Source organism: Xiphophorus couchianus, chromosome 9, assembly GCF_001444195.1.
Source record: "Xiphophorus couchianus chromosome 9, X_couchianus-1.0, whole genome shotgun sequence".
In the NCBI taxonomy this organism is placed as follows: Eukaryota; Metazoa; Chordata; class Actinopteri; order Cyprinodontiformes; family Poeciliidae; genus Xiphophorus; species Xiphophorus couchianus.
Window position 1 is genome coordinate 22673346 of NC_040236.1, and position 25929 is coordinate 22699274.

At 39.6% G+C, this 25929-nt stretch overlaps 2 protein-coding genes across 3 annotated transcripts in view; one reads left to right on the plus strand and one right to left on the minus strand.

Annotated features, from left to right (window-relative positions):
* Positions 1 to 138: 138 nt before the first annotated feature.
* LOC114151517 (homocysteine S-methyltransferase) lies at positions 139 to 8948 on the minus strand. Of its 2 annotated transcripts, none has more exons than XM_028028782.1 (9): positions 8835 to 8948; positions 7458 to 7570; positions 6411 to 6478; positions 5436 to 5593; positions 5242 to 5345; positions 4178 to 4339; positions 2938 to 3143; positions 2755 to 2834; positions 139 to 2682 (listed from the first exon to the last, which is right to left on the minus strand). In XM_028028782.1, the coding sequence occupies exons 2-9, from the start codon at positions 7560 to 7562 to the stop codon at positions 2582 to 2584; spliced, it is 984 nt and encodes a 327-aa protein (XP_027884583.1). In that variant the 5' UTR covers positions 7563 to 7570; positions 8835 to 8948; the 3' UTR covers positions 139 to 2581. The 2 variants fall into 2 exon arrangements, with proteins under 2 accessions (XP_027884583.1, XP_027884582.1); XM_028028781.1 differs by lacking the exon at positions 8835 to 8948 and adding an exon at positions 7679 to 7733.
* nme7 (NME/NM23 family member 7) overlaps positions 7897 to 25929 on the plus strand; it is a 25175-nt gene continuing 7142 nt past the window's right edge. The window contains exons 1-10 of the mRNA XM_028028780.1: positions 7897 to 8113; positions 9931 to 10032; positions 10125 to 10291; positions 11536 to 11646; positions 14435 to 14485; positions 14649 to 14856; positions 14967 to 15072; positions 20169 to 20233; positions 21061 to 21129; positions 21336 to 21437. Coding sequence (XP_027884581.1) covers positions 8111 to 8113; positions 9931 to 10032; positions 10125 to 10291; positions 11536 to 11646; positions 14435 to 14485; positions 14649 to 14856; positions 14967 to 15072; positions 20169 to 20233; positions 21061 to 21129; positions 21336 to 21437 — 984 coding nt within the window. The 5' untranslated portion in view covers positions 7897 to 8110. The remainder of the gene's footprint in view (positions 8114 to 9930; positions 10033 to 10124; positions 10292 to 11535; positions 11647 to 14434; positions 14486 to 14648; positions 14857 to 14966; positions 15073 to 20168; positions 20234 to 21060; positions 21130 to 21335; positions 21438 to 25929) is intronic.

Here is a 25929-nt window from a genome sequence, read left to right on the forward strand (position 1 = left end):
AAATTCAGAGTTTGAAAAGCCAAACATTTTCTACTTTTTGAAACTCAAAATTCCCAAGTTTGTTCTAGAAAATTTCAGAGATCTCAAAATTTCTGTTTTTTTCTAGGAAATTTTAAACTTTTGAAATTTTTTTTTCCTGAAAAATTCTGAGATTAATCCGAAATGTCTTTTGGCAGATATTTACTTTTTTTTTTCTCCTTCTACAATGGCCACATGTGTTTGGTAAAGTTTGACGAGTGTTTGGTAAAGCTTCAGAAGCAAACAGTCGCATCAACACTTTTGAAGGTTTAAAAACTTACTTTAAACATCAAAACTCTAGAATTTTTTTTTAGTTCAATCACTGCTGCTCTTAGCCATCATCTCTTTATCGTGGACACATTGGTGTGAACACAGTCCCAGGTCTTTCTCTTCACCCTAACCTGGCTGCAGCGGTACTGTGGGCTTCATATCGAGCTAGTTCTGCCTAGAAAACGCACAACAGCATTACCCACAATCCCGTTTGGTACAGAAATGACGCAACAACAGTGTTTATTGTACAGGTACAGTCAGTGGAAATGTCGCTCGCCTGGTTCGCAGTGGTTTAGTTCAGTGGAAATGGCGTCCAGTCAAAGTGTTGTGAAAGCGGCCAACGTTCTGCCGTGATTCGTGAAATCCTCCAGTAACAGATATGTGGATCGTCATGGTTTTTTTTGTTGGTTTTTTTTTAAAGAGCTGTACATGCGTGTCACATCTCTTTAAAAATGCGATCCTCATGTTTTCATTTCTGTGAACACGGTTTGGTTTGCAGCGTTGTGATGCCATCTGTGTTTCAGCTAACACAGATGTGATTAAGCAAGCCTGTTCACGTGGGATTCTCGTAGTTATTCATTTTACAATAAAATCAGATTTTTTTAAAAATAACACCATGAAGCTGTCCAATTTCTCTCTCTACAAGTGACAGTGCCGTGCAGAAGTATTCATACCTGGCTACAACAGCACACCTGTGTGTACTATATTGAGATTTTGTGTTAGACCAACGCAAAATAGTGCAGACTTGTAAAGTGGAAAGTAAACGGGAAGATGTCTCAACCAGCTTTGTGCGTAAAGAGACTTGTACTCTTGTGGAAAACTGAGGTTCTGCCATGAAAATCAACAAAACACAAGAGCAAGCTTTGACCAAACATAATTTTGATTTATTTATAACCCAGATGGGTTTAAATTTAAATAAAAGGTTTGTTTCTGATAAAGTAGAAGGTCATCTCTCAATATTTATCTCTGGTGATGAACTCCAAGTCTTTCAAGTCGCCTTTCCATCACCCCGATCTGTTCGCCCCTCCACAGATTCTCTCTCAGTTAGAGCCATATTTTGGAGCCTCGTGTTCATTTTCTGCTTGGTGCAATACCTAAAAGTCACAGTAGGTGGCTTTCTTTGAGTTAAACGGAGTCACAGGTCAGCTCTCAGCAGGTGTGCACATATTTTGACCGTCGTTTGTCGCTGTTGAACACTGCGTTGCAGCAATCATGTGAACATTTTGGTTGTACTAAGTTGACTGCAAGTGTGCAACTTTAAAATTAGCATCTTGTCGGAGACGGCAAGACCAATGACGATCCTCAAGTGTTCGTTCATTGGATCCAGAAGGTCGACCCAGTCTGAGGGTTTTTTGTTTTCTTTGATTAAGAGCGAGTCACTATAATATCCGATTCCGTTTTTGACTCTGGCTGGGCTAACCTGAATCTGACAGGTCAATAATTTGGTCCTAAACTGTACATACATGAATGCATTTAACCTGCAACCTTCACTGTTTTCTGCCAGCATAGCTTTTCATGTGGCCCTCTAGACTCTAACGGGACGCAGAAATAGAGCCGTCAAGATAACAGTGTGCTTAAATGTTATTTTATCAATCAAATCACAGCAGTTTTTATCTGCCAAAATCCATCAATCAGTCCCTCCACTTTTTTGCAAATTATCGTGAAAATTCACACAAAGTCAACAAGTCCCTGCACTTTTTTTGCGCTAATACGTAATTGTGAGTTTATTGCAGATTTTTCACAAAAATAGATCCAAGGTGCTTTTTATTTCCACTTACAGGTGAATGTGTTTCTTACTCCTGTGAGTAACGAGTAATAAAAATTTGCATTTCCCCATCATACATGAGTGCAAATATTTCTAAATCGGTACCACAAACACTTTGACTGTTAGTGTAAAAACTCCCAAAAACAATCGCAAAATTGCAAATAATATTGGATAAATAATATAATTTCATTTTAAGGATTTATTTATATTTTAAGTTTAACGGGTTTCAGAAAAACATTCAGGCACTTCTAAAAACATTCACGATCTTGATTTGGCCCAAAATCAAATTGAGTTTGACACCCCTGCTCTACGTCATTTGACGGGATGAAAATACAAATGATAAAATCCAAAACGACGAATCATTTTATTTGAGAGACTGCAGTTAGACGACTGTACAAGGTGTGCTGTGTAACCAAACGCGAACCACTGTTTCACCAAATACCACTTTATTGAAGTTAATCCGACATGATGAAGGAGAGCTTTGAGGTTGTTTTTTTTTACGGGTTTTGACAGGATCATAAACGCTCTTCATGTGTTGCTGTCGGCCGGATCCGATGAAGACGAGCTGCTTCCTTTCAGCTGCCGCCTCAACGCTGCGATGTGAGCCGGACCGATGCGGCAGCAGCCACCTGCGGCGCACGGAGACGGAGCTCAGAGGAGACGCTGCGAAACTGTTCACGTGGGAAAGCGACGGCCCTCACCTAACAGGGCGGCTCCCTGCTTCAGCCAGGCGCCGCTCAGCTCGGGCGTCCATCCTGCCGTCCACTCTGACCTCGGCCATCTTCAAACGAAAAGGAAACCCAGACGGTTTCGGTGAGAGCAGAAGCTTTGAGCGACAGAAAAGCAGAACCACCACCACCACCAGCAGCAGCAGACTCTCTCACCCCTGCTCGGCGTCCCACTCCTCCCCGCTGTTTGGGTACACCACCCAGCTCACGCCGGGGCCCAGGGCCGCCCTGGCCGAGTCCAGCAGCGGCTCCACCACCGCCGGGTGGCAGCAGTTGACTCCCACAGCGAGCAGCTGGGGCGACCTGCAGGCGAGCCGAACGGCGTCCACGAACGGGCTGCCGTCCGAAATGTGCTTCTCGTCCTGGGGATGTTTTGGTGAGGGGGGAAAAAAAAGCCCAACAAAATAACAAAACAAAAGCGTGGAGGTCTTTTGGGGGGATTTAAAGTTACATCAAGTCAAGTTTATTTGTGTAGCACATTTCAGCAGCAAGACAGTTCAAAGTCTTGCTATAAAACTATAATGCACTAAGCAATTATGAAACAAACAGTGAACATTACATTTTCACTGTCACAGTTATACAGAAGAGTATTAGGGCAGCTGAAAGAAATCATGACTTTTAGCTCATAATTCTGACTTTTTCTGATATTTTTTTCCCCTCAGAATCAGAATTGTTCAGATTGTTTATGTTCCACCAGGAATTCTGACATCAAAGACAAAATTATGAGTAAAAAAGTCAGAAGTCTTTTTTCTTTTTTGTAGTGGCCTCAACCCTTTTTCATATGAATCAAATGCAACACTAATTACGTTTCAGCAGTTTTGCAGTTTTCTGGAAGTTTGTTCCAGGTTTGTGGCGCATAGAAGCTGAATGCTGCTACTCTATTTTTGGTTTTGGTTCTGAGGATGCAGAGCAGAACCAGAACCAGAACACCTGGGAGGTCTGGAAGGTTCATACGACGACAACTGATCTTTAGAGTTCAGTGATTTATAAACTACCAGCAGTATTTTAAAGTCTATTCGCTGAGCTACAGGGAGCCAGTGTAAAGACTGATGTGCTTTAGCTATCTGGTTTTAGTCAGAACACCAGCAGCAGCATTCTGGATCAGCTGCAGCTGGAGGATGGATTTTGTTTGTGAAGACACTGTCGCAGTAATCGATGCGACTAAAGAAAAAAACATGGCTGAGTCTCTCTAGGTCTTGCCGAGACATTAGTCCTCTAATCCTGGAGATGTTCTTCGGGTGACGGAAGGCCGACTTTATAACCGTCTTTCTGCGTCTCTGAAGGTTCAGGTCTGAGTTTTATCACTACACCCGGCAGATTTTGTGCCTGGTCACCGGTTTCTAACTGTAATACCTGCAGCGGTGAAAGTGAACGGACGGCGGTCGCCAGCGGTTACCTTACAGGAGAACGACAGCCAGGCGTTGCAGTCCGGGAACTCCCTCAGCAGCTCCACCACGGCCTGGGCCTCTTTGATACTCGGGATGGTCTCAAAAGCCACGAGGTCGGCCCCCGCTGCTGCTAAGCACTCCACCTGCGCCTTATGCCATAGTTTGAGCTCCTGAACGGAGAACAGGTCAGCCATTTGTTAACGCTTCTCTGGTAGAACGCAAATTTCTGCGTTCAATGAGGACGTTTTCACGTTTTGATATGGACTTTTCTTTTTATCACAATATTTTGTGGTACTATTGTGATAATGATAAAAATAATAAACAAGATCATAGAAGAACGCAAATACTGCTGTAAGAATATTTGAAATGGGATTCCCCAAGAAGCTGGTTATTAAGAGAAGAATGATTTATTTCATTCAGCCGCAGATATTTAATCAGATTTTTAAATGTATTTATATCTATTGATTCTTTTATGGAACAACATTTCTGATAATACTGTTTTTTTCTTGTTTTTTTTAACACTATTTGGAACTTAACGAGCTGATGATGAATTAAAATTCTTAACTTGTAAAAAAAAAAATCACAATAAATGACCATTTACAGTATATGATAAATGCCCACTCTTACAATAGATGGAGCTAAATTCAAAAATGTTAAAACCTAAATTTCCTTCCAGCAGGAAAACGACCCAAAACATACAATAAGAGAAATTTCATGAAGCATATTAATGAAATAGAGTGGCCCAGTCAAAGTTCAGAACTAAATCTTGATCTAGTTTGTAAGTAATATCAGGTAAAAATCTTTACCTCTAGATATGCAAACTTAACAGACACACAAAGTAGTTTCTACAAACATGCGATTCAAGGGGACAAATACAGAAGCACACCACACTTTACAGATTTTCATTTACATGTTTCAAAACATTCCCCTCCATTATTAAATTGATCACATAAAATGTCACTAAGCTTCATAGAGGAAATAATGCTTTATAGTATGTTTTAACATTTTTTTAAATCTTACATCCCGTGACATGTACAGGAACTCGGTCGGCATGCGGCCAGAAGCCACTCACTTCCACGCTCATCCTCTGCGCGTACGCCCCGCTGTACTCCGATCCATCATGGAGGAAGGCTCCGTATGGCCCAACGGAGCCCGCCACCAACAGACTTCTGTCCCCTGGCGGAAAAATACCAACACGGCGTCAAAGCGTACGAAAAAACTCGGCTCACGTTGAATTGTTTTCCCGCGAAGGGTGCGGCTTGTTACCGGGGCGGAAAGTCTCCACCGTCTCTTTGGCCAGATGAACTCCGGACATCAGCAGCTCTCTGGCCTCATCGCAGCTCACGCCCAGGTGGCTGATGAATCCCTGGACGCTCGCCTGGTACGTTGCAGTCGTGATGACATCAGCGCCGCTGAGGAGAAACCTGTTGGTGTTTGGTAGCTTTCATTAAGAAATGTGACCACTCAGCTAGAGTTTAGTAATTTGTCATTTTGAGATTCAGAGGATGGATTATTTCATCTAATTTAACATATCAAACAATGAAGCGTGTTCTTTAAAGGGATAGTGTCAGCTACCTTTTTGAGCTTTTCATCATGCTGTAATGTTATTCCCTCATCGAAGATATACGAGGAGTGTTGCCTTGATTCTTTCATGCATGTTTGAGAAATCCTTTCATCTCTACGGTAACCACTGAGCTCTGAAAAACACCTGGGTGGACCTAGCCCCGCCTCCTCCTCAGGCAGCTGCAGTTTCCAGGTATCCGCCTCACAGAGCTGCTGTCTCCACCCCAGCTCCCCCACTCAACTCCTTCAGACTAGCCAGCAGCAATTAGCAAACACCTGGTGGACCTACGCATCTGCTAGCATCATTATACAAGCTGCTGCTCAGGGAAACGCTAGTAAAAACGTTGTTAAAGGGTTAACAGAGGAGCCATGTTGTGATGACTTCCTGAGCAACAGGGGCCCAATTTCAAGGCGTTAAATTACAAAGTAAAACCTTTGTAACTGACTTCCCGTCAGTCCTTTTTGATACATGTAGCGTTCTTTTAACAACTGAAGTTAATATAATAGTTTGATCGTACTATAAAATGGCACTATGTGCCTGGAAATTGCATAAGACTGCCCCTTTAAATGATTACATCGATTCACAACTCAAACAAACAAGAAGCAGCGCCATCTAAGTTACAATTAATTTGGCCCATTAGGCACTCACTGCAGTTCTCCAGTTTTCCAGGAACCTACCTGGAATGAGCCTCCTTTATTGCCTGGGGGTTCGTGTGCAAAAGCCTGGCGCTCCATAAAGGATCCCCCTACAGAAATAAAAAGAAGATTCAATCCAGCTTTCAAAAATACAGCTGTGTTTGGCTGACGTGTTTTCACCCTCATTTACAACATCCAAAGTTATATCTTGTGATACATTTCAAATATAATTTTAGTGTTAAAAAAACAATGATTGAAAATTGTGCTAATTATTTATCACAGCCCAATTTCAAGTTCGGTTTCTATGACAGCGACTGTTTTTATCCAAAATTAGGCATTATTAATTATGTGATTGAATTTGAAAGGCTGCTATTATCATTGGTTTTCCCGTTGCTGTTGAAGAAAATCACTCCCACAGTACCATACTGCCTCCACCATGTTTCTCTCTGGGACCTATAGCTGACGGGCAGTTCTCCATGATGTGGCGCTCAGAATTTGGGCCTAAATGATAACTCTTGTTCAGATTTTATTAGAAAAAATAATAAAATAGATTATGCACAACTTTATTCTTACAAATAAAACATATTAAAGTTTGTTTTTTAATGAAAAATAGAAACGTTCAAGAGCTAGAGCAAGGTACTCTACGTACCTGTAGGTAAACAATAATCAATTAGAATATCTTGGGCATAAAAAATATATATATCAAAATCCAAAATGGCGCAATCTGGTGGATGCAACACGTTAGGGCAACCCTCCAGCAGACGAATGAAGGGCCAAATCATATCCTGATAACAATACTTAGTAATATTAAGCTGATTTTAAATAACTACACAATAGACCGTAGATGAATGGAAGAGAGTTGCACAAATCAAACGTGGCAAATGTTTGATCAGCTACAGAAAGATGTCTGAGAAACATTATAATGAATTAATGAATGAATCTTTAGGTTCGCAAATTAATTCAAACATTCATGAATTGAAACAACTAATCAGCTGGCAATATGAACATTTAAAGTTCTCATGAAATCGGTGTCAACACCGTTATGTTTATAACTGCTCGCTGGCTGAACTTGGACAGGTCTCTATTTACCTGAAGTTCAGCTCCACGCGCCTCTAGTTCAGTTGCAAGTCCACCATCCAAGATCAGGGGACCATCACCGAGTATCATCCGTTTTATGCAAGCAGATGAAGCCATGGCAGACACTATAAAGACGAAGGAATTGCACAAAACATTTTGTTCAAATAAGTCATTATTCAATAAGAAACACGAGAGCGAAATTAGTGAGAGAAGAGGAGGGTTAAAGTTCTTACTGTGTTGTTTTTCCGGGTAAACGGTCAACTGTTGCGTTCATGATAATCGGAATATTTTTTAACATGACATGAACCGACCAGATTTAAATTCGCCACTAGATGGCGTTTGAGACAATAGTTTCAACCAGTCAGCGCGATACAGTGGAAAGTCAGTGCACAGATTAAAATGCTTAGAAAATAAAGACAAACTGGTTAAGGCTTGGAATATATCATAATAATTAGGGGGTTCTTATCATATCTAAAAGTTTGGGACCACTGAAATGACAAAAAAGTTGGTTTTAAGACATGACATTCGTCAACAATGTACCATGAATGCATCTCGAGTTGGACCTGCAGTTACTATAGCAACGAAGCATAGCCTGTGATAGCTAACGTTTGGCAAAACCGACAGTCTACCGTATCGAGCCATAGAGAATAAATTACCGTCTTCAAATGGTGAGTTAACGCATGTAACTTTTATAACACTAATGTTAAAACTCCACGTAACCCAGTGCTTTGCTTAGAAAGTGAACGAACTAGATAGTCATTTGTTTGCTAACGTTAGCTTAGCAATATGAGCGTAGCAAGGGCTAGCAGACTCCCAATGTGGAGCTCACGTTCAGGATGTGTATTAGTATTAGCAGTTAAAGCTGCCCAAATAATGAATACCTGCACGTTTCTTTGTAACTAAATGCTTCCAATATATGAACATTTCTATTGTATTGACTATTAAATGCTATAGCTGCTAGCTAAAGCTTCGGCTAAACTAGTCTTAATGCTTATAAATGTTTATTTGTTACATTTACGTTAAATTATAGTTTAGATATTGATGTAAAATCTTCAAAGCACGTCTTGAAACGGTCCGTTAATTATGGATATCTCGAATTTCACTATTAGTGGTGACGCACAACTCTTTTAGGATATCCCTGCTGAGTGACACAGCACTCAATAAGTGAACACAAAAAGTGGTTTTCTTCTTCCGTCAGTCAAAAAGATTTGGTGAATATAATGTAATTTCCAGGGTAATGATACATGGTGAAAATAGTAAAAGAATAATTAAAAAAAAGATGGTTCATGACGAAGTTCAGATTGCTGCTATCTGAGAATGTTGGAACCTTATTATTGAAGAATATTTTTCTCGTCAGGAAAGAATCAATTAAATTCGAAAATACTTTACCTATTCAAAAACTCATCTCATACAAGTACCTTCAGAAAGTCTCCACTTGCAGTCAATCTTGCAATGAATGTGAAGAGGCCTCTGACTGAAGACTGTTGCTGTCACAGTCTCCTGATTGTCATGACATGCTAAGAGCTTTATAATATTTATTATGTAAGTTTTTGCAATGCTAATCAGCTGCTCCCAGTTGTAAAAATAATAAAATTTTGCCTCAGTTACATATCATAACATCTGTTCAAAAGTTATAAAAAAAAAAAAGTAAGAGCAAAAAAGTCCCCCAAGTGCACAGGATTCAAAACCAGATGGAATAATTATCCAAACATGCAACGTCTCAGTCAAAGACAACAAAAAGAACAAGTCAGAAAAACATAACAGAGCAGCTCCAATATACTGCTTTTGTCAGCGGTGCAATTCTAGAATGATACTACTTGGTGCAAAGTACTACTTTTACTATTTTTTTAGTTCATAGCGACTGTACAATAAAGGTCACATATATTTGCGTTAATACCAATTCATAAGAGCACTCTAGTAGCTGGACATTGAACCACGCTTTTCTTTCTTAACTATTAACCAGCTAACACAGCTTTGTTAGTTAGTAGCTAGCTACTAGCTAGCTAACAAATCTGGCTAGTAAATAGCTAGCATTTTTATTTAGCTTTATTAACTATTAATTGGTTAACAAAGAGATTGCCAGATGCCAAACAGCTCACACATCTAAGGCAAACGTCTTAAGTGAGCAGCGCCTACTGCTGAGACAAGGAGGTTCAAGGTCAACCTAGTTATAGACCGTCATTGTTCGGTTGTTTTTAGGTCAGATTTATTTTCTCAGAATGACTAATTCCAATCACATAAAAAAAAAGGGCAATGCAAACACGTCGTCGGCGCTACCATAATGCGTTGGAGCTAGGTCTGGTCATGCAAGGCTAATAAAAACCAGGTGTTGACTTTGTTGCGTTACCTAACTCAAGTAGGTCTTTCACAATCAAGACACATGCATGAAGTAGAATAAACAATAGTGTATGAAAATAGATTTTTGTCCCTCCAAGTCCTTGTGTCGTTTTTAACACATATCTAAATAATGTGAACTTTTTTTCAGGAGGACCGGTATGCTTTTCTCACAGAGTGGTATGATCCCACTGCAGCCCTGCTGCGGCGCTACCAGCTGTTCTTCTACCCTAAAGACAACTCTGTAGAAATGGTACCACTTCATGTATTTATTTTAAATTCCCCACGCTTTTTGTAAATGTCTCTAGAAAAAAAAACGAACATGTTTCTTCTTTATTTTTCCAGTTTGACCTAAAATACCAGAGGATGTTTTTGAGAAGGACCAAATATGACGACCTCCATCTGGAGGACCTGTTTGTGGGGAATCGGGTGACCGTGTTCTCACGGCAGCTGAAACTGATAGATTACGGAGATCAGTTCACAGCAAACAAACTCGGCAGCAGAATAGAAAAGTACGCTTGGTTAGGCCGTGCAATAAATCTCTCTTATCCGCTTTAGTAACTGTACACACTGTACCTCACAGCAATCAACCCCATTGTATGCAGGGTAATGACCTTATAATAATCCACGACCTGTAATTTGTAAACTAAACAATATATGCGTCTTTATATGGAACCCTGCCTTTAGTATCAAAGATTGATGCAAGTGTTTTCTTTTTTTATTTTATACTTCTGACATGAAGTATAATGTCAGAAGTATAACAAACTTTATTACATTTATCTTTAGCAGATGCAAAACTTTTTCACATTTTGTCACCCTATGTCCACAAACTGTTGAATAGGATTCTTCTCAACTAGCTTCGGTCACCTAGAAACTGACATTTTTGCCCATTTTCTTCTCAAAACAAGCTCAGTAGTGTTGCAGTGAATTTTATTTAGTGGAATCAGGGAAAAGGGGGTGAGTAAAAAAAGCTGGCCACACTTTTCATAATTTTATTTGTAAACTGTGTATCATTTACCTCAGACTTCACATGCACACTGCTTGTCATTACTGGCTTTAAAGTCAAAGGAATATATTGTGGAACTATGCTGTATTATGGAAAGTTTAAAAAAAAACATTCTTAAGCCTCAATTATTTTCAAATGGAAGCAGTTTATAGTGATGGGGGTGTCAGAGTTGCCTGTCTGGTCCAATAAAGGAACAATAGCAGAAAGCTCATAAATTGGCAGAGTCATGCTAAATCTGCTGGATTAATACAAAAGGTTGACTAATTGTAGAAATCATCTGATTTTATACATTTGTTGGCATCTAAGCACTGTAAAACAAAACGTTCTGCTACATTTTTGGTGACTGGGTTCATGAGAAAATGGCCCCAAAATAAGACAGTGGTTCAGGTTTCTTCATCAAATCAAAAGTTATGAAGAATTTGAGAATGTCATTAGTTAAAAATAAGGGTGATGGCTTCTTGGAGGAAACAGCCAAAAAGTAATGCTGAGACCTGAGATGAACTTCCAGGTTAATGTAAGATTAATACAATAGGAATATAGATGATGGATGGATGCCTCACAGCTAAGAGTTTCAACATATTTCAATCAATTTAAATCTTTCTGAGTCTGTATATGAATTTGTTTGTGAAAGTGTGAAGTGCCATCTCACAACCTTTGCAGTGAATCGTTGCTACATAAATAAATTGAACCTAATTATCGCCTGACGCTGTAAAATCTCACATCATGTGTTTCTGTCTTTCTTTGTTCCAGAACTTTTGCTCTGGTGAAGCCAGATGTGCTAAACAAGATAGGCGATATCTTCGGGCTGATTTACTCTGCCAACCTGATTGTGACCAAAGCAAAAATGACCAAGCTTACATGGTAAGGTCACCCTGCCACAGGGTGTTTAATGAGCGTGCTGTTACTACTCTTTAAATTTATGACACGGTCTCGTGCAAGAGGGAGACACAGGCTGTTTGCTGGCTGTTTCTCCACTTAAACAGAAGAATGACTTTCTTCAGCGCAGCGGACATATGACTTGCCACAAGGCAAAAGAGCTTCATCTATTTATTGGTGGTGTAATCATTACCAAATTAGTTGTAGCCTTCAGGCAATAAGGATAGCCTTTAATAGCTCACTTTTACTTAGAGGACACTGAATGAAACGCCCTTGATGTGTCCTTTTACTTTTTAAGATGTTTTTCAAAGATGTTTTTTGAAATAGGAATGGTACTCCTATTTCAAGGTGAAATAGGAGTACTATACTATACTGTGACTTCTTTGTATTGCTACTTTAAAATTGGAGGTAAAAGTGGCTAAAAGTATTAGGAGCCATTGAAAGAGTTGTATTTTTTTTTTTACTTTAATTTAAAATGCTATGAGAACTGCATTTGAAATACTTTTTTTTGTCTCGCTGCTACTTGTGGTTATTAAATCTTAAAAGTGACATTCCAGCGTGCGTGAGCGCTGTGTCATACTAAAAAAGTTGATTTACTAATATAAAAAAAGTTTGTTTCATTTTAGTGAATAGCATGATTAGCACTGCTATTATAACTATAGCTGTATTACTGCTATTATTATAATTATTATTATTATTCTCTACAGTGTTGCTGCGTGTCTCCCAGAGAATGTAGATCTGTATCTCAGAATTCAAGTCCTGCCGATCTGGCATGTTCCATCACAAACAGAGATTGAAATCTCCAAAGCATCAAACTGAAACTTTGCCTTTTAAACACTTCACTGATGCTCAAAATAACAAACTTTGAGTTTTCCTTTCACAGTAACGACATCTACACCGGCGGGGGTGATTAGCTGGGGTCCAACTAGAGTTCAGTACAAAGTATAACTGCTCATTGGTAATCAATTTGAACAAAACAGTAATAGATTTGAAAAAGATTAACACCAGTCAGCACCTGACCTTAATCTGTAGTTGTATTTATGTAACTAGATGCAGCTGGTGCAAAACTGCTTCAGTATGACCTTAACCTCTAAGGATCACAGACTGAGCCTGCTGATGTTTAAAACACCTCAAAACTTTCCCTGTTGTTGTGGGGATTGATCGTTTTTACTATTTCCTGCATTTTCTCAGTAAATACAAAAATACAGTTAACGGCCGCAGTGATACAAATCACATTTCTTTATGGGACTAGTCTTAAAAGAAATACATTACAGCATTACAAATGAGAATGCTATTCAAGAGCAGTATTTGTTTGTGGGGCCATAATTGCTGTTATCGTTATTATGATAGTATCACAAAATATTGTGATAAAACCTTTAAGTCATGCCTGTCAAGTTTTGGACTTGAAATTGGGAAAATTTTTATCCGTCTGCTGATGTCGTTTGTCCAGGGGTAGGGGGATGAAGAAAAGTACCGTAAGAGAGGAAAGGGCGGGGGGAGAAAGACTAACAACTTTGATAAGGGGGTGACTATAGTTAAGGGTGGGGGGTAGGCGAGTTACTGTAATATGGGACATTTAAAATACTACTACGGGAGCACACCGGGACAGAGGGGTAAAATACAGTAGTTTCCCACCCAAAACGGGAGACTTGACGGGTGTGCACCAAAGAGCAACCTGATAGGATTTACATTTTGATCACAGATTGGAAAAAGTCATTGTGGGTCGAGCTGCACATGAGCTTATTCTGGTTTTCAGCCAATTTTTTGCAACCTGTTTTATGACTATTGAACAGTTGCTGACTGCATACTTCTGAGACACTTATATATTTCACCACGAACAGTTGTTTAGGTTTGGCTACTTCTTTTGAGCCCAGCGTGTTGGGATGAATGTCTTGAAATGGTTCTGTGGACACACACTCAAATTGGGAGTTGAGATTTATAAATCATTCAGAGTTACATTTGACCTTCCTCCTATATTAATACCCACTTTGCCATATATAGGAGTTTGGGCAATCCATAAAAACTGGGACAAGAATGACTAAAATAAGAAGGATTACACAGCCTATTAAAGGTGCTCTACTCAACAATTACCGTATGCAAATGTTGCTCAGATAGATCATTTTGATATTTGTTTTTCAACCCAACCCTAATATCTGTTTCTGTACAACTTTAGTTTTTTAGTTTTTTGGACTTTACCACTGAGAGCATTTTAAAACTGTAATTTAGATTTTTTGGTATACTGGCTTCTCCCTTTCTGAGCGACTTTCAGCCCAATGTCGGTACAGGATTCATCTCACTGAATAAGGAAAGCCTATTAGTATCTTCCGCAGGGATCTTTGGAAGACCTTCTGCGTTGGTTCTGTAGTTCATCCACACATTTTTTTTTATTTTACAAAAACACCTTTTTTATCTCTGGAAATCAAGACCCGTCTGATTCCTGAACGGTGTGATTAGTGGATGTTACTGTGCTGTTTGCTGTAGCATATGTTTGCTTTATTACTCTTTAATTCAGAGCTTACCTAAACTGCCAACAGTAAACTGATATTATCAAAGTTAAAAACCCCAAACTAAAGGCGTGTACGATAATGACCTTGTTAATAAAGTCCTGCTTCACTTGCTGTCCAGAAGTATTTCCCAAAAGATAAGAGACTAAAGCCCAGAATTATCTCTGACTGCTCTTAATGACTCTAATCTGGTACACAGAGTTCACTTTAAAAGTCCAAGATCACTTGGTCACAGATTAACTTTGGTTTATGCTTTTGTTACATTGCAGGAGCCAAGCGGCAGACTTTTATGTGGAACATCAGTCAAAGCCTTTCTTCAAGTGAGTGCCTATGTAAATGATTTGCAGGCTTGGGCACAAGACCATTGCCAGAAGTGGCGATAATGATCCAAATGACATTGCAGTGACATTCGAAACACTGCAATGTGTTCCACTTCTCTATTCAAATCATCGGCGCTAAATTCAACGTTGCTCCATTTTGCAGCACCTTGATCCAGTTTATAATCTCCGGCCCTGTGGTTGCAATGGAGCTGACGGGTGACGAGGCCATATGCATCTGGAGGACGCTCCTGGGACCACCGGACTCCGCTGCGGCACGACAGGAAGCGCCGCAGAGCATCCGCGCCAAGTTCGGTACCGACGCCGTCCGAAACGTTTGCCACGGCTCCGAGTCACTCGCCGCCGCCGCAAGAGTGAGAAAAGTTTTGCCTAAAGTCACCCTTTGCCCGGGCCTTCGTCGCCCGTTATGTCCGTTCCCAGAAATAATGGTGAACCTGCGGCGATGTGTTTGTGTTTTTGTCAGGAGCTCGAATTCTTTTTCCCTTCCACGGTAGGCCGCGGTCCTGTCAACTCGGCAGTCTGCGAAGACAGCACGTGTTGCATCATCAAGCCTCATGCCATAACAGAAGGTCAGGTCATCGCATATCAAAACAATGTTAAAACAAATCCTCGTAAAACTGAAGTACACCCCTTCTTTTTTACAACTCTTGGAATTTGCTGCTTTGTTCGAGGTTGTTGTCCTCTTGGATGATCCAACCTCGGTCAAGCTTCAACTGTCATTGACATCGACCTTTACTCACTTTATTACGCTGTAGAGTTCATTTTGTCCAGGCCATTCTTAAGTATTTAAGGAGTCTTAAGTATTTCTTTGTCTAATATTACAGACTGTAACATATAACCTGCTGGCTAAGGCTTAGAGAAGTGACTGTTGCGTTTTACTGCTAGCTTCAAATGCACCATTAAGAGCCCAAACCTATAGAATTTATGCCAACAATAATTGGTCATTTCTTCTGACTGGCACTGTATGTTTTTACCTCGTGTTGTGCGGATATGTAACGCAGCTGTCCTGTATTACATACAACTCCCTGCAGCTATTGCTGTTAAAAGTTTTTGAGCCATGCAAAGACACTACTTGGTTACCAAAAATGACCCAGGATTTATCCTAATCCCAGACTTGATCCCCCGTTCATGGAGCATGCCACCGGGGCTCTGACCTGTGAAATGGGAAATTATCCGGACAGAGAGAAAAGACCTGCGGTGTTTTTTTTTTTTCCTCCTGCACCCACTATGTTTATTTATTACATAGTTCCATAAAACAATCTTCCTCCCGAGGTTTACCTTCAGTGCTATCTGTTGTGGTTCAGGCCGGGCTGTCTTCTTCTTTTTTTTTTTTTAACTCCTATAGAAACTGTTGTTTCAGTCTGACATTATTTAACCACTTCTTCTTTTTTTTCCCCAGAAGAGCTATATAAGCTGCATCTTCAAATAGTTCTGCATGTTATTTATTGAACAGAGACAATATAAAAACATACACTAGTAGTCTTGATAATCCATTAGAGGTTTAGTTAAGACCAACACTTCATGATGAAACCTTCATACTACAATGATAGCGGGACTCTAGTCCTCTGCTCTCCAACTCGACTTTTCTCCACACCTAGATGGAATAGAGCCGCCATTAATGTAATCTCTGTAGACACACATGTGCTGCGCCTTCCGGGACATGTTCAAATGTTTGCAGTGAGAGAAGGTGGTAAAAGGACATGCATACGCCGGGGCATGCTTTATTTGTTTGTGAGACCTTGTTGAGCCAGAGTTAAGCTTGCAATCAAGTCCCTGATGAATTATCTCAGCGATTAATGGTGTTAATCATTCACGCCACCTTTGAAAAGGGTTAATATCCCTTAAACATTTGCTATTATGTTCCATTGCAGCCACTATTAAGATTTTATGTGTTAGACCAACGCAGATGAAGCAGGGTGCTGTTGTGAAGCGGAGCGAAAATGATGCGAAAACAGAGTTGGGTTAAAAAACGACATCCCAAGCTTTGAAAATTTGACAGAACTCTGTTCATCGTATGAAAGTGGGAAGTTTATGGCACAACTGTAAACCTGCCCAGACTGGGTAAGGAGAGCATTAATCAGAGAAACATCCAGGAAAGGCTTAGGGTTAAGTCTAACCCTAACCCAACCCCATGTTAAGTCTAGAGGAGTTGCAGCGATCTTCAGCTCAGAAGTAGAAATCTGCTGACAACGAATCCCTATCAAAATGGAGTACAAATATGGCCTGTGTGGAAGAGTTGCAAGAAGAAAGACACTATTGGAAGAAAACAAAAAAAGCCCAATTTGCAGATGCAGTAATTCAGTTTAATGTGATTTTCTAATTATACCAATAATTCTATCTGATTTATTGATGTCTGACTTTTATTATTATTTTATTGTTTCTCTTTTGCTGCTCTTGTATTTCTAGTTCGGTGACCTTGAGTGACTTGTAAGATTCCTTCAAATGTGACACATTTTTATTACCAATCTCAACACATGCGATGCTAAAGACTTGAGACAGAGTAGTGACTCTCAACAGATTGATCAAAGCTTGTTCACGTGTTCAAATGGCTCAAAGTTTGAGCATGGATCCAAATCTGAATGTAGGGCGAGACTTGAAGGGTGCTATTTTGCTCAGATTTTTATTTGTAGAAAATGTTCCACTTGAGAGGTTTGCAATGCTTTGCATTCCATGAAATCCCTAAAAAAAAATCCATCCCAAGTTTGTGGATATAATGTAGCAAAATGTGAAAACATTTAGGGGTTGAGAATACTTTCAAGGAAAGCACTTTCTGTACTGATTGTAAGCAGTACAGAACATGTACTTTATATGTATACATTTAAGTAATATGTTTAAGTGGGATGTATACTTGAATGTTTGATGATTGTCAGCAGCTACCCACTTGTGTTTTGCTGCTTTTGTGAGCATTTTGATGGCAGCGGTTCAGTTTTCCAGAGAATATTCATGTTTTGTGCAAAAGGTGAAATCCGTTGCAACAAATTTGTCGAGGACATTTTAACTTCTGTTTTTTTATCTTATTCTTTTTTTCCTTTTTTTTTTTTAAAGACTGAACAACATTTTATTTGGTTGTTTCTAAAGCGGCGTGAGTTTGAAATGCCCCATTCTCACCAGGGTGTAACCTTAAACTTTCTCTGCCCTCTCTGTGGTTTGGCAGCGCAGGAGGTGTTTACGTGGAAGCAGGTGTGCTCTCTCTGACTTAAACAACTATTCCACCTGTTCACGACGGCAGCAAAGCAAAGTTCTTCATCTATTTCATGCTTCCAAATGGGAAAATGGCTCGAACTCATTAGCTTAGCTTTTGTCTTTTCAATTTAATTAGCTGTCTTACGCGAGTTTTTGTGTGTTTACAAATAGGAGTTCATTCAAAAGCACTCTTGCTGTTTAAAACGGGATTCCAAAGGATTTACTGTCAGAGCTGTGATATATTTGGTCTGAGCCAAGAATAGTAAACCAGGCTGAACAATTTGCTCTGCTGAGAACAAAAAGTACCTAAATACTTGCTGTGATTTTCCCCCGGGGATCAACTACAAGTTCCTAATTTACGTGGCAGCTACGCCTTCAGAGCTTGGCCTATCCCAGTTATCCATGAAGGAAGTTGTGACTGAAAACGCACCCAGACATGACCGGAATAGAGAAGCTTCTGTTGCCAGGCACCCGGAATGGGATCTCCTAGCAACAGCAGCAGCTGCTTCGGGGAGCCGCGCTGATCCTGGGCTGGCTGCTGCCTGGGGAGGGCAAAAAGGACTCGGGGGGCGGAGAGGAGAGGGTGGTTTATTACCTAACGCACATATCTCGGCTGTGACGGAGCCAGGCGGAAATTTATCGATGCTCGCTGCAGCACCTGGTCCAAAATGAAAGTCACGTCTGTACGCCGCAGCTTTCAGAGTTAATGGGAACTGTCTTGTCGGATGAGTACGCCGGCTACTTTTTATCAGGATGTCAGACTGAGATTATGAGAGCGGCGCCTTCATTCAAATAAGAGTCTGAGACAGTCTGACCTTCAATGTTACCGATGTGCCTTCACCGCTGCAGCATTTTTACACTGATGTACAGCCACGGTGACTCGACGCACACAGCTCAGAGTCTCTCTGTCGGAAACGTTGACTGGACAGAAATGATGGTTTGGTCTGTGTGTACGTTGGGAAGCCCTCATCTAAAGGAGAAACTGAGGTCACTGCGTTGCCTGCCAGAGGTTTACGTACACCCATCATCTCACGTTAATGATTTTTATAGTCCACACATGCTTAAAATATAAATACCCTTCCCACTCATATTTTTGTGTGCAAAATGAACAGCCTGACAATGCTGTGGCTGGATATTTCACCTGCCTTTTCTATCAGTAATAATCGAGTTAATCAAAATTGGGTGGTTTTATGCAGAGCATATGACTCTTAAGCATACATTTTCAGCATGTTTGAGGTCGGAGGAAGTCCAGAAGCTTAGTCGGCTTGTTCCGTTTCAAAACCGGGTCGATGTGTGTTTGGGATCATTAGAACTAAGCCCGTCACAATAAGCGATTAATCAAATCACACAATAAATTAAACTGATAATCATTTTCATTTGGATAACATTCGTTAAAGTGACGGTCTGCTTTAGTATTGTTGAAAAGCCAGGATTTTGAAAACATACAAAGTAGTTGGTTTTGCACTACCTGCTGCTTTTGCCTGTGTTCCCTGTGTAAGTTCATAGATATTTTTTTAAAATTCAATTTTGATTGCTAAGACTTCATAATCCATTTTAATTATTGTGGTTTTGGTTGTTTTGATTATTTTTGGACTGTTAAATTGTTTGAGTTCCAGTGTTCTTTAGAAATTAAAGTTCTTTTATTTTTTTTGTGGGTATATATGCCAATATTATTACTGGGTAGAGTACTCAAAAATTGCAATCGAGTAATAGTTATAATGCACTCATGTTGTTAAGTTGGATAGGAACGAGGCAAGAGCTCGTTCTAAGCTTCTGGCTTGTTTATCATTGTCATAGCAACTCCATAGCTACTGTCATGACATTTAGTTTTGGTACCTACCAAGATGGCTGTCAGCTACAAATTTCCCAGAAGGGTGACCTCAGGTGAGAACTCTAATAGTTGAAAATGGGTTAAAAATGACAATATTATAATTTATTGCAATAATTTCTTAGACAATTTATCGTCCATCAAAATTGGTTATTGTGACAGGCCTAGTTAAATCTAATGTCTGAGTTTCAACTCTATTGATTCAAGATATTCTTCATTGTATTGCCTACTTTTGTGCAATGCATCAGCACCATTGTTAGCTGAACAACTCCTCAGCATGATGCAGCCACCACCATGCTTGATAGTTGATACAGTGGTCTCCGATCTGAACACTTAGACTCCTTCAAACATGCCTCTCACCATTGCGGTCGAGTAACTGAATCTTTGTTTCATTCCATTTTAAGTAGCAGCAAATGTTAGTTCTGATCAAATATTTCTGATTTAGCCCTTCAGTCAAGTTGAGTGTTGTCTTCCCACCCTGGAAAGAAAAAAGTTCAATTAAGTAAAGTTCTGATCATTATTAATAGTGCCAGATTTTTCTCCATATTGGTCTCTTTTAAGATGTATCATCAGGATGACATTCAGGTCATTTGAACTGAAACGAACATGTATAAATCGATGTAAGCTTGTTGAATGTCTGTGGTGTGTTCACAGGTCTGACTGGGAAGATCCTGAACACCATACATGAAGCTCGTTTTAAAATCTCTGCTCTTCAAATGGTAACCATTCGACACACGTTATTCGCACCCTCTGATTTAAAATTATTTTCATTAAGCAAAAGAAAAGTGAGACAAACCTTTGTCAAAAGATAATAAAAACGATGTAAAAAGGAGCAACAATTTTGGTATGCAAAAAAAAAAAAAAAGGTATGTGAAGAATTATTTACATGTTTCTCAATAATCAATAGAAAACTCTTTACTAGCAACACGGCAGTCAAACTGTTCCTACAATTGTTGAGCTTCTTTATGTTTCCCCTGGTGTTTGGACGATTTATCTGTGGTGATGACGTTGTAATGTGAGAAGAAACGTGTTGACGAAATGAAAAGATTAATTTATACTTACATCTGCACAGAGTGTCAATAATGTTGCACATAACTGTAAATAAAGGAGAAATCTGGCTGAAAACCTGCAGAAGGCTGCAAAACAACATGAGCAAGAAAACAAACCTAAACATACACCAGAGCTTATGGACACATTTGTTGTATCAAAGCATGTTCTTGTCTTTAGGATGGCCCAGTCAAAGTCCAGATCTAATTTCAGACGAAAATTGTAAATAACAGCTGGCCGTTTTACATCCATGCTTTCATACCCTAATATTTGTGATGATATATTAAGTATGTTTTTGAGCTTGTTTCAAAGCTGCTGACACTCTTTAGAAGGAAGCGTTTCCATCTGATTAATACACGTTCTGTGTTTTCTTAATTCTGTGTACTTCTGTTCAGTCTTCATAATCTAGTTGACACTTTGCCTGTTTTTTTGTTGTTGTTGTTTTGCTTTTTTTTTTTACTCTATTTTTTTTAACCTCCTCGTTTTTATATATGTACAGTTTAACATGGACCTGGCGAACGCAGAAGAATTCTACGAGATCTACAAAGGCGTCGTCACGGAGTATCCTGTAAGTGTAAACATGGCAGTGTTGTGCCGTCACGGCCATCATGCTCGTTGCTACATTTGGTTACACAAAAACAAAGGCTCAGCGTGAGAAGATCTAGGGGGTTGATTAAAAAAAGATAATCATAAACAGTGTCACAGGAGCTGAGCTGTAGCCATTATCTGTGTGTTTCTTGAGTCTGTTGTTACATTTTTGAATGGATTTTTCAGGGTATGGTGTCCGAGCTGTGCTCTGGATCCTGCATTGTGTTAGAGATCCAAGGCGCAGATACACCAAAGTCTTTCAGAGAATTATGCGGACCTTCCGACCCTGTGAGTACCTCTACTGTTCTTATTGTGTCTTACAGCAGCAGCAGCAGCAGCAGCTGACTTAGTATGAAGAACAACAAGAGGGAGTTTGGAAATGTATTTTTAGATACATTTTTGAATCACTATGAATTTATCAGGCTCATGTTTGGTGAAGTTTTATACATTTGTTGTTCAGAAATGCAATTCTTACAGGAACCCAAACAGTCTTTTTAATCAAACTTCTATTGTATTTTTTAGCAGTACACGTACGCTGCAGATGTTTGCTCTTTATACAGACTTAAAGCTACAGTTAGATGAGCTAGCTTTGATCTTTGTCACTTTCTAATTGAAAACCCTAGATATGATTTTCAATTTCAAATCAAGGTGGCTTAACTTGTTTTGATTTTATGGCTTTCTTCCAAACCAGAAAAGGAATTAGACCAGAGAATACTTACTTATACTTATCTACCAACCCTGATTAGGAGTATCTAGTTTATATACTTTGGATCAACATTATTAGCTTTTTTTTCATTTGCTTTTTCTTTTGGTTTGTTATTTTGTTTGTATTTCATTTTAATTTCTGTAAAGCACTTTGCATTGCCTTGTTGCTGAAAATGTGCTGCATAAATAAAATTCCCTTTACCTTTACGCCGTATATGCGAAACAGTTTATAGCTCAAGCTAACTCACACAATCCTGAAACCAACCGGTGAAGAGTGTGTGGGCGTGTTTGCCGTCGATTAGAGCAAGGACAACACTAGATGTGAAATCAGATGAAGAGGCTGTGCTTGGTCAGCATGAGTGCTACACAACATACCTGCAGACTTTCTCCTCCAAATGCAGCTGCGACCGATGAGTCAGCTCTGTATCATGTTAATAATTTCAAAGGGGTCAGCTTGTTTTTCTCTCCGACGCAGATCTTTTCAGTTTCACCATCCATCGGTCCTCCCTCGAAACACTCAGAGTTGTTCTTTCCATCGAAGCCACAAAAGAGGAACAAACTTCTGATAATTAGCTAAAGGAATTTATCATCACGTGTCTATTAGGCTTCTCTTTTTTTATTGGTTCGCTAAGTAACTACAGTCATATTTTCCTTCGGAACGTTGATACAGAAATTGCAACATCCCTCTGACCGTTAAAAAAAAAAAGAAAGTGTTTTTAAGCCTTTAAATATCCAAAAAGCAGCAGCAGTAAAAAAAAAACAATTCCAGTTTAAACAAGAGATGTAAATTAAGGTTTTCCAAGTAACACTGTACTTTCAAGTCACTTCAAAACCATACGACAGCCAAAGCTTAAAGTAAAGTTTTCCCAACTGAAGTAAGATAAATGATCAGGAAGAGCCCTTGAAGTCACATTTCAAGGTGTACATTACATTTTGTACAGTTCTTACAAACTCCAACCCAAGAATTCCAACATGGCTGCATTGTGTTTAGTTTGTAGTAGCTGTGTTTTCTCAGGTGCACATACAGTACTGATAAGTTGGGCTTGATCTTATTTCTAGAACCAACTTCTGACTCCAGAACAGGTGAGGGCAATACCAGAACCTCTATGATGACATTTAAGGAATTTATTGTGATAGCAATAAAGTGACGATAAAAACCATTTTAAAATTGGTCAGGCTTTCTTGTCAGAGCCTCGCAAAAGAAAATTCTGCTCTAAAAATAACACCGTTATCATAGAAAGTGCTTCAACTGAGCTGCTAAAATTAACAAATTTGAACATATTTTAAGCACTAAAAGTCACAATTATTGTCATTTTGTCTGCTGGAGTTGGGCAATATGGGATTATAATTTTCTCTTGAGATTTATTGCAGTAATAATGCAGCGATAAAGTAAAATAGTATTTCAAACTTAGTCGCAGCCTTGGATCGTGTACAATGTACAGCCAACAACTCAGTAGGCTGCAGGATGCAGCTGGTTTGCTTAATATTTGCTTTATAAAGAGTTCAAAGAGTTCAGCCCATGTGCCATCAGTACCACTTGCACCAAAGTCAGAGAAAACCATGCAATAAAATAGAACAGGACGAAGGTGATGGTATATTTTTAGTGACAGGGTTTTTAGACATTTTGACAGTAAGCATGCTAACTGATGCTGTTGGAGAAGTCTGTGTTTGTCCTTCTTGGTAAATGTGAGAGTTTAGCTTCTAAGGAGTCTGAAATCCTAAAAATATGTCACTCTGAAGGGAACATATGGCTTTTGGTGACAACAACTTTGTTAGTTTTTCTCATCCCGACAGTAATCTGAAACATGGACTCATCTGATCACACGTCGGTGTCCTGCATTGTTCTGTCCATCTGTGACACACTCAAAGAGCTCAGTGGCAAACTCTGTTAACAGCTGATATACTGCTTGATTTTTGTACAACCTAGCATCAGGTTACCCTTCTGGTTGTAGCACTCGACAGTGTTAAGAAACAGGTACTTCTGGGTCACATTACAAATGTGCACAAAACTCTGTCAATATTCTGCTGACGGCGAATAAACGTAATTTCACAATTGCGGTGTTTCAATTAAACAAGAAATGCAATTAAAATGTGAATAACTTTCCTCATGCGATAAGTCATTTAAAAAGCAGGCCGCGCCGTCATTGTCCAACTACGTCCTAAAAGAGATGGCGCCAATGAAGCCTAGGTTTGTCACCTTCCTATTTTCATTAGTAGATCACGTGACTCGTGTGATGCAAAAAAATGTCCCCATTGCCATTTGCTAGCGCAAAAAAGATTTTACCAAAGTTTTTTTGTTTTTTCAAAATTGGCGTGTTTCCATTAAGCAAATTCAATTTTCTTAATTACAATTTGTGCAATTTTGTGGTCAATGGAAACACTCTATGTTTTCATAACACTTTTCAGTACGACAACAAGACTAGAATGTTGTATATTGCCAGGGTCTTAACCCCCCCAAAATTCCCATGTTTTACTTATTATTAATTTTATCACAATATTTTGTGGCGCTATTGTGATAGTGATAAAGATTACAATAAAACTACTTGTTACCTATTTTTTAGGTAACTATGTAGCTGTGACTGCATGGCAAAACATTTTACAACTCCACAAGCACAAATACTGTTCTTGAAAAACTTGCCCATTTTAAACAGGCTTCTTTAGGACGACACTTGACTTAAAAAAAATGCGATTCATATCAGTAAACTGCACACAGGAACCGCATGTAATCATTTTGTCAAACAGTGGAGAAAATGGCAAAAATAATTCCAATCATACTGTCAGTTTTGCTTTTTCATTTACCATCGATAAGTGAAATTTGTCATGACAGCGATAAATCAAAATTCTTATCAGGATAAGAAATTTGTCATGTTAAATAAGAAATGATACAACAAAAGCCCTGCATGCAGAATATATTTTTAAAAAATAGTAACGGTGAAGTTGGCTGAATAAAGGTAAAATTGACAATCAAGATTGCTGCACTCCCGTCTCCCTCTGAAGTTAACATAAAGCACATTTGAAAACATACTCTTACTTCTTAAACTATTTCTTTGCTTTATTTTTGACCCTGCTGAAGAGGTCGCCTCTTTCATCTGCTGCCGTTCCGTTCCGCGCCTCTCGCCCCGCTCAGGACTCTTTGACGGTCAGCACTTCAGACTTCCCGCACCAAGAGGGAGGTCAAGCTGTTTCATCACCGTGTGACCTTGGCCCCCTCCTTCCCCGCAGCAGCATTTCCTCAGCGCGGACCTAAACGTTAGCAATCCCTGTCTTCACCTGTTTTAGATTGTGCTGCCTCAAGTCGCGGTGTCTGGATGGCTCCCAAAGTATGGAACATTTTCTTGTTGACTGGAGCGCAAAGACATTCCAGACGTTATTACGGAATTAAGAGATAAGGCTGAACTTTCTCTGTAACTAACTCTGCGCGACTGGATGAGGAGGTCAAAGCGTCTTTTACCAGTAGGGGGGCTTAGTTATTTGTGCTGAGAATAAGCTATGGATTTGTTCCGGCTGACTAATCTATAAACAGCACGGGTCTGATGGGAATCACCGTGACTGTACAGCTGGCTGCTGAGGTCAAATCAATTGACTCTAATGTTTCCTTATTGGAGAGAACGTAAACAATCCCAGTGCAAAAGGAGTTGCACACACAGATTCACACCTAAGCCTTCCTGCTGCCTTGCTCCGCAGCCAGTCAGTCACGGGATCGGGCTCTTGACGGGGCCCTGATGTGAGAGCCAGGGTACACGGTTCTGCCCTGTTAACCGGTTCTGAAGTGCATTCCACAGAGATTGATTTTCCTAAAAGTAAATGCTTCCAATTTAAATCAGTGACTGAGGAAGCCATGTCTGCTACAAGCAACAGTGGGCCGTTGTTACATATATTGGTTTCATAATGACGACAAAACGAAGGGCTTAAAAGGCTCTCTTCGTCCTGGAGGCTACATTTTTTTCCCCCCTATTGATTTTCTTTCCCATAATAGGTAAGATGACACCAGCTGCTGCCGCTGTGATAAATTTAGAGTTGCTGTTAAATAATAAATACTCCGATGCCCCTAAATAAAACTCCATGCTGCAGAGGG

Excerpts from the sequence above, each read along its gene's own strand:
- LOC114151517 (XM_028028781.1), bottom strand. Across the intron at positions 2,835-2,937 it reads GAGTGGGACGCCGAGCAGGG|ATGGCCGAGGTCAGAGTGGA; the intron begins GTGAGAGAGTCT and ends TTTCGTTTGAAG. Across the intron at positions 2,683-2,754 it reads GCAGGGAGCCGCCCTGTTAG|GTGGCTGCTGCCGCATCGGT; the intron begins GTGAGGGCCGTC and ends CGTGCGCCGCAG.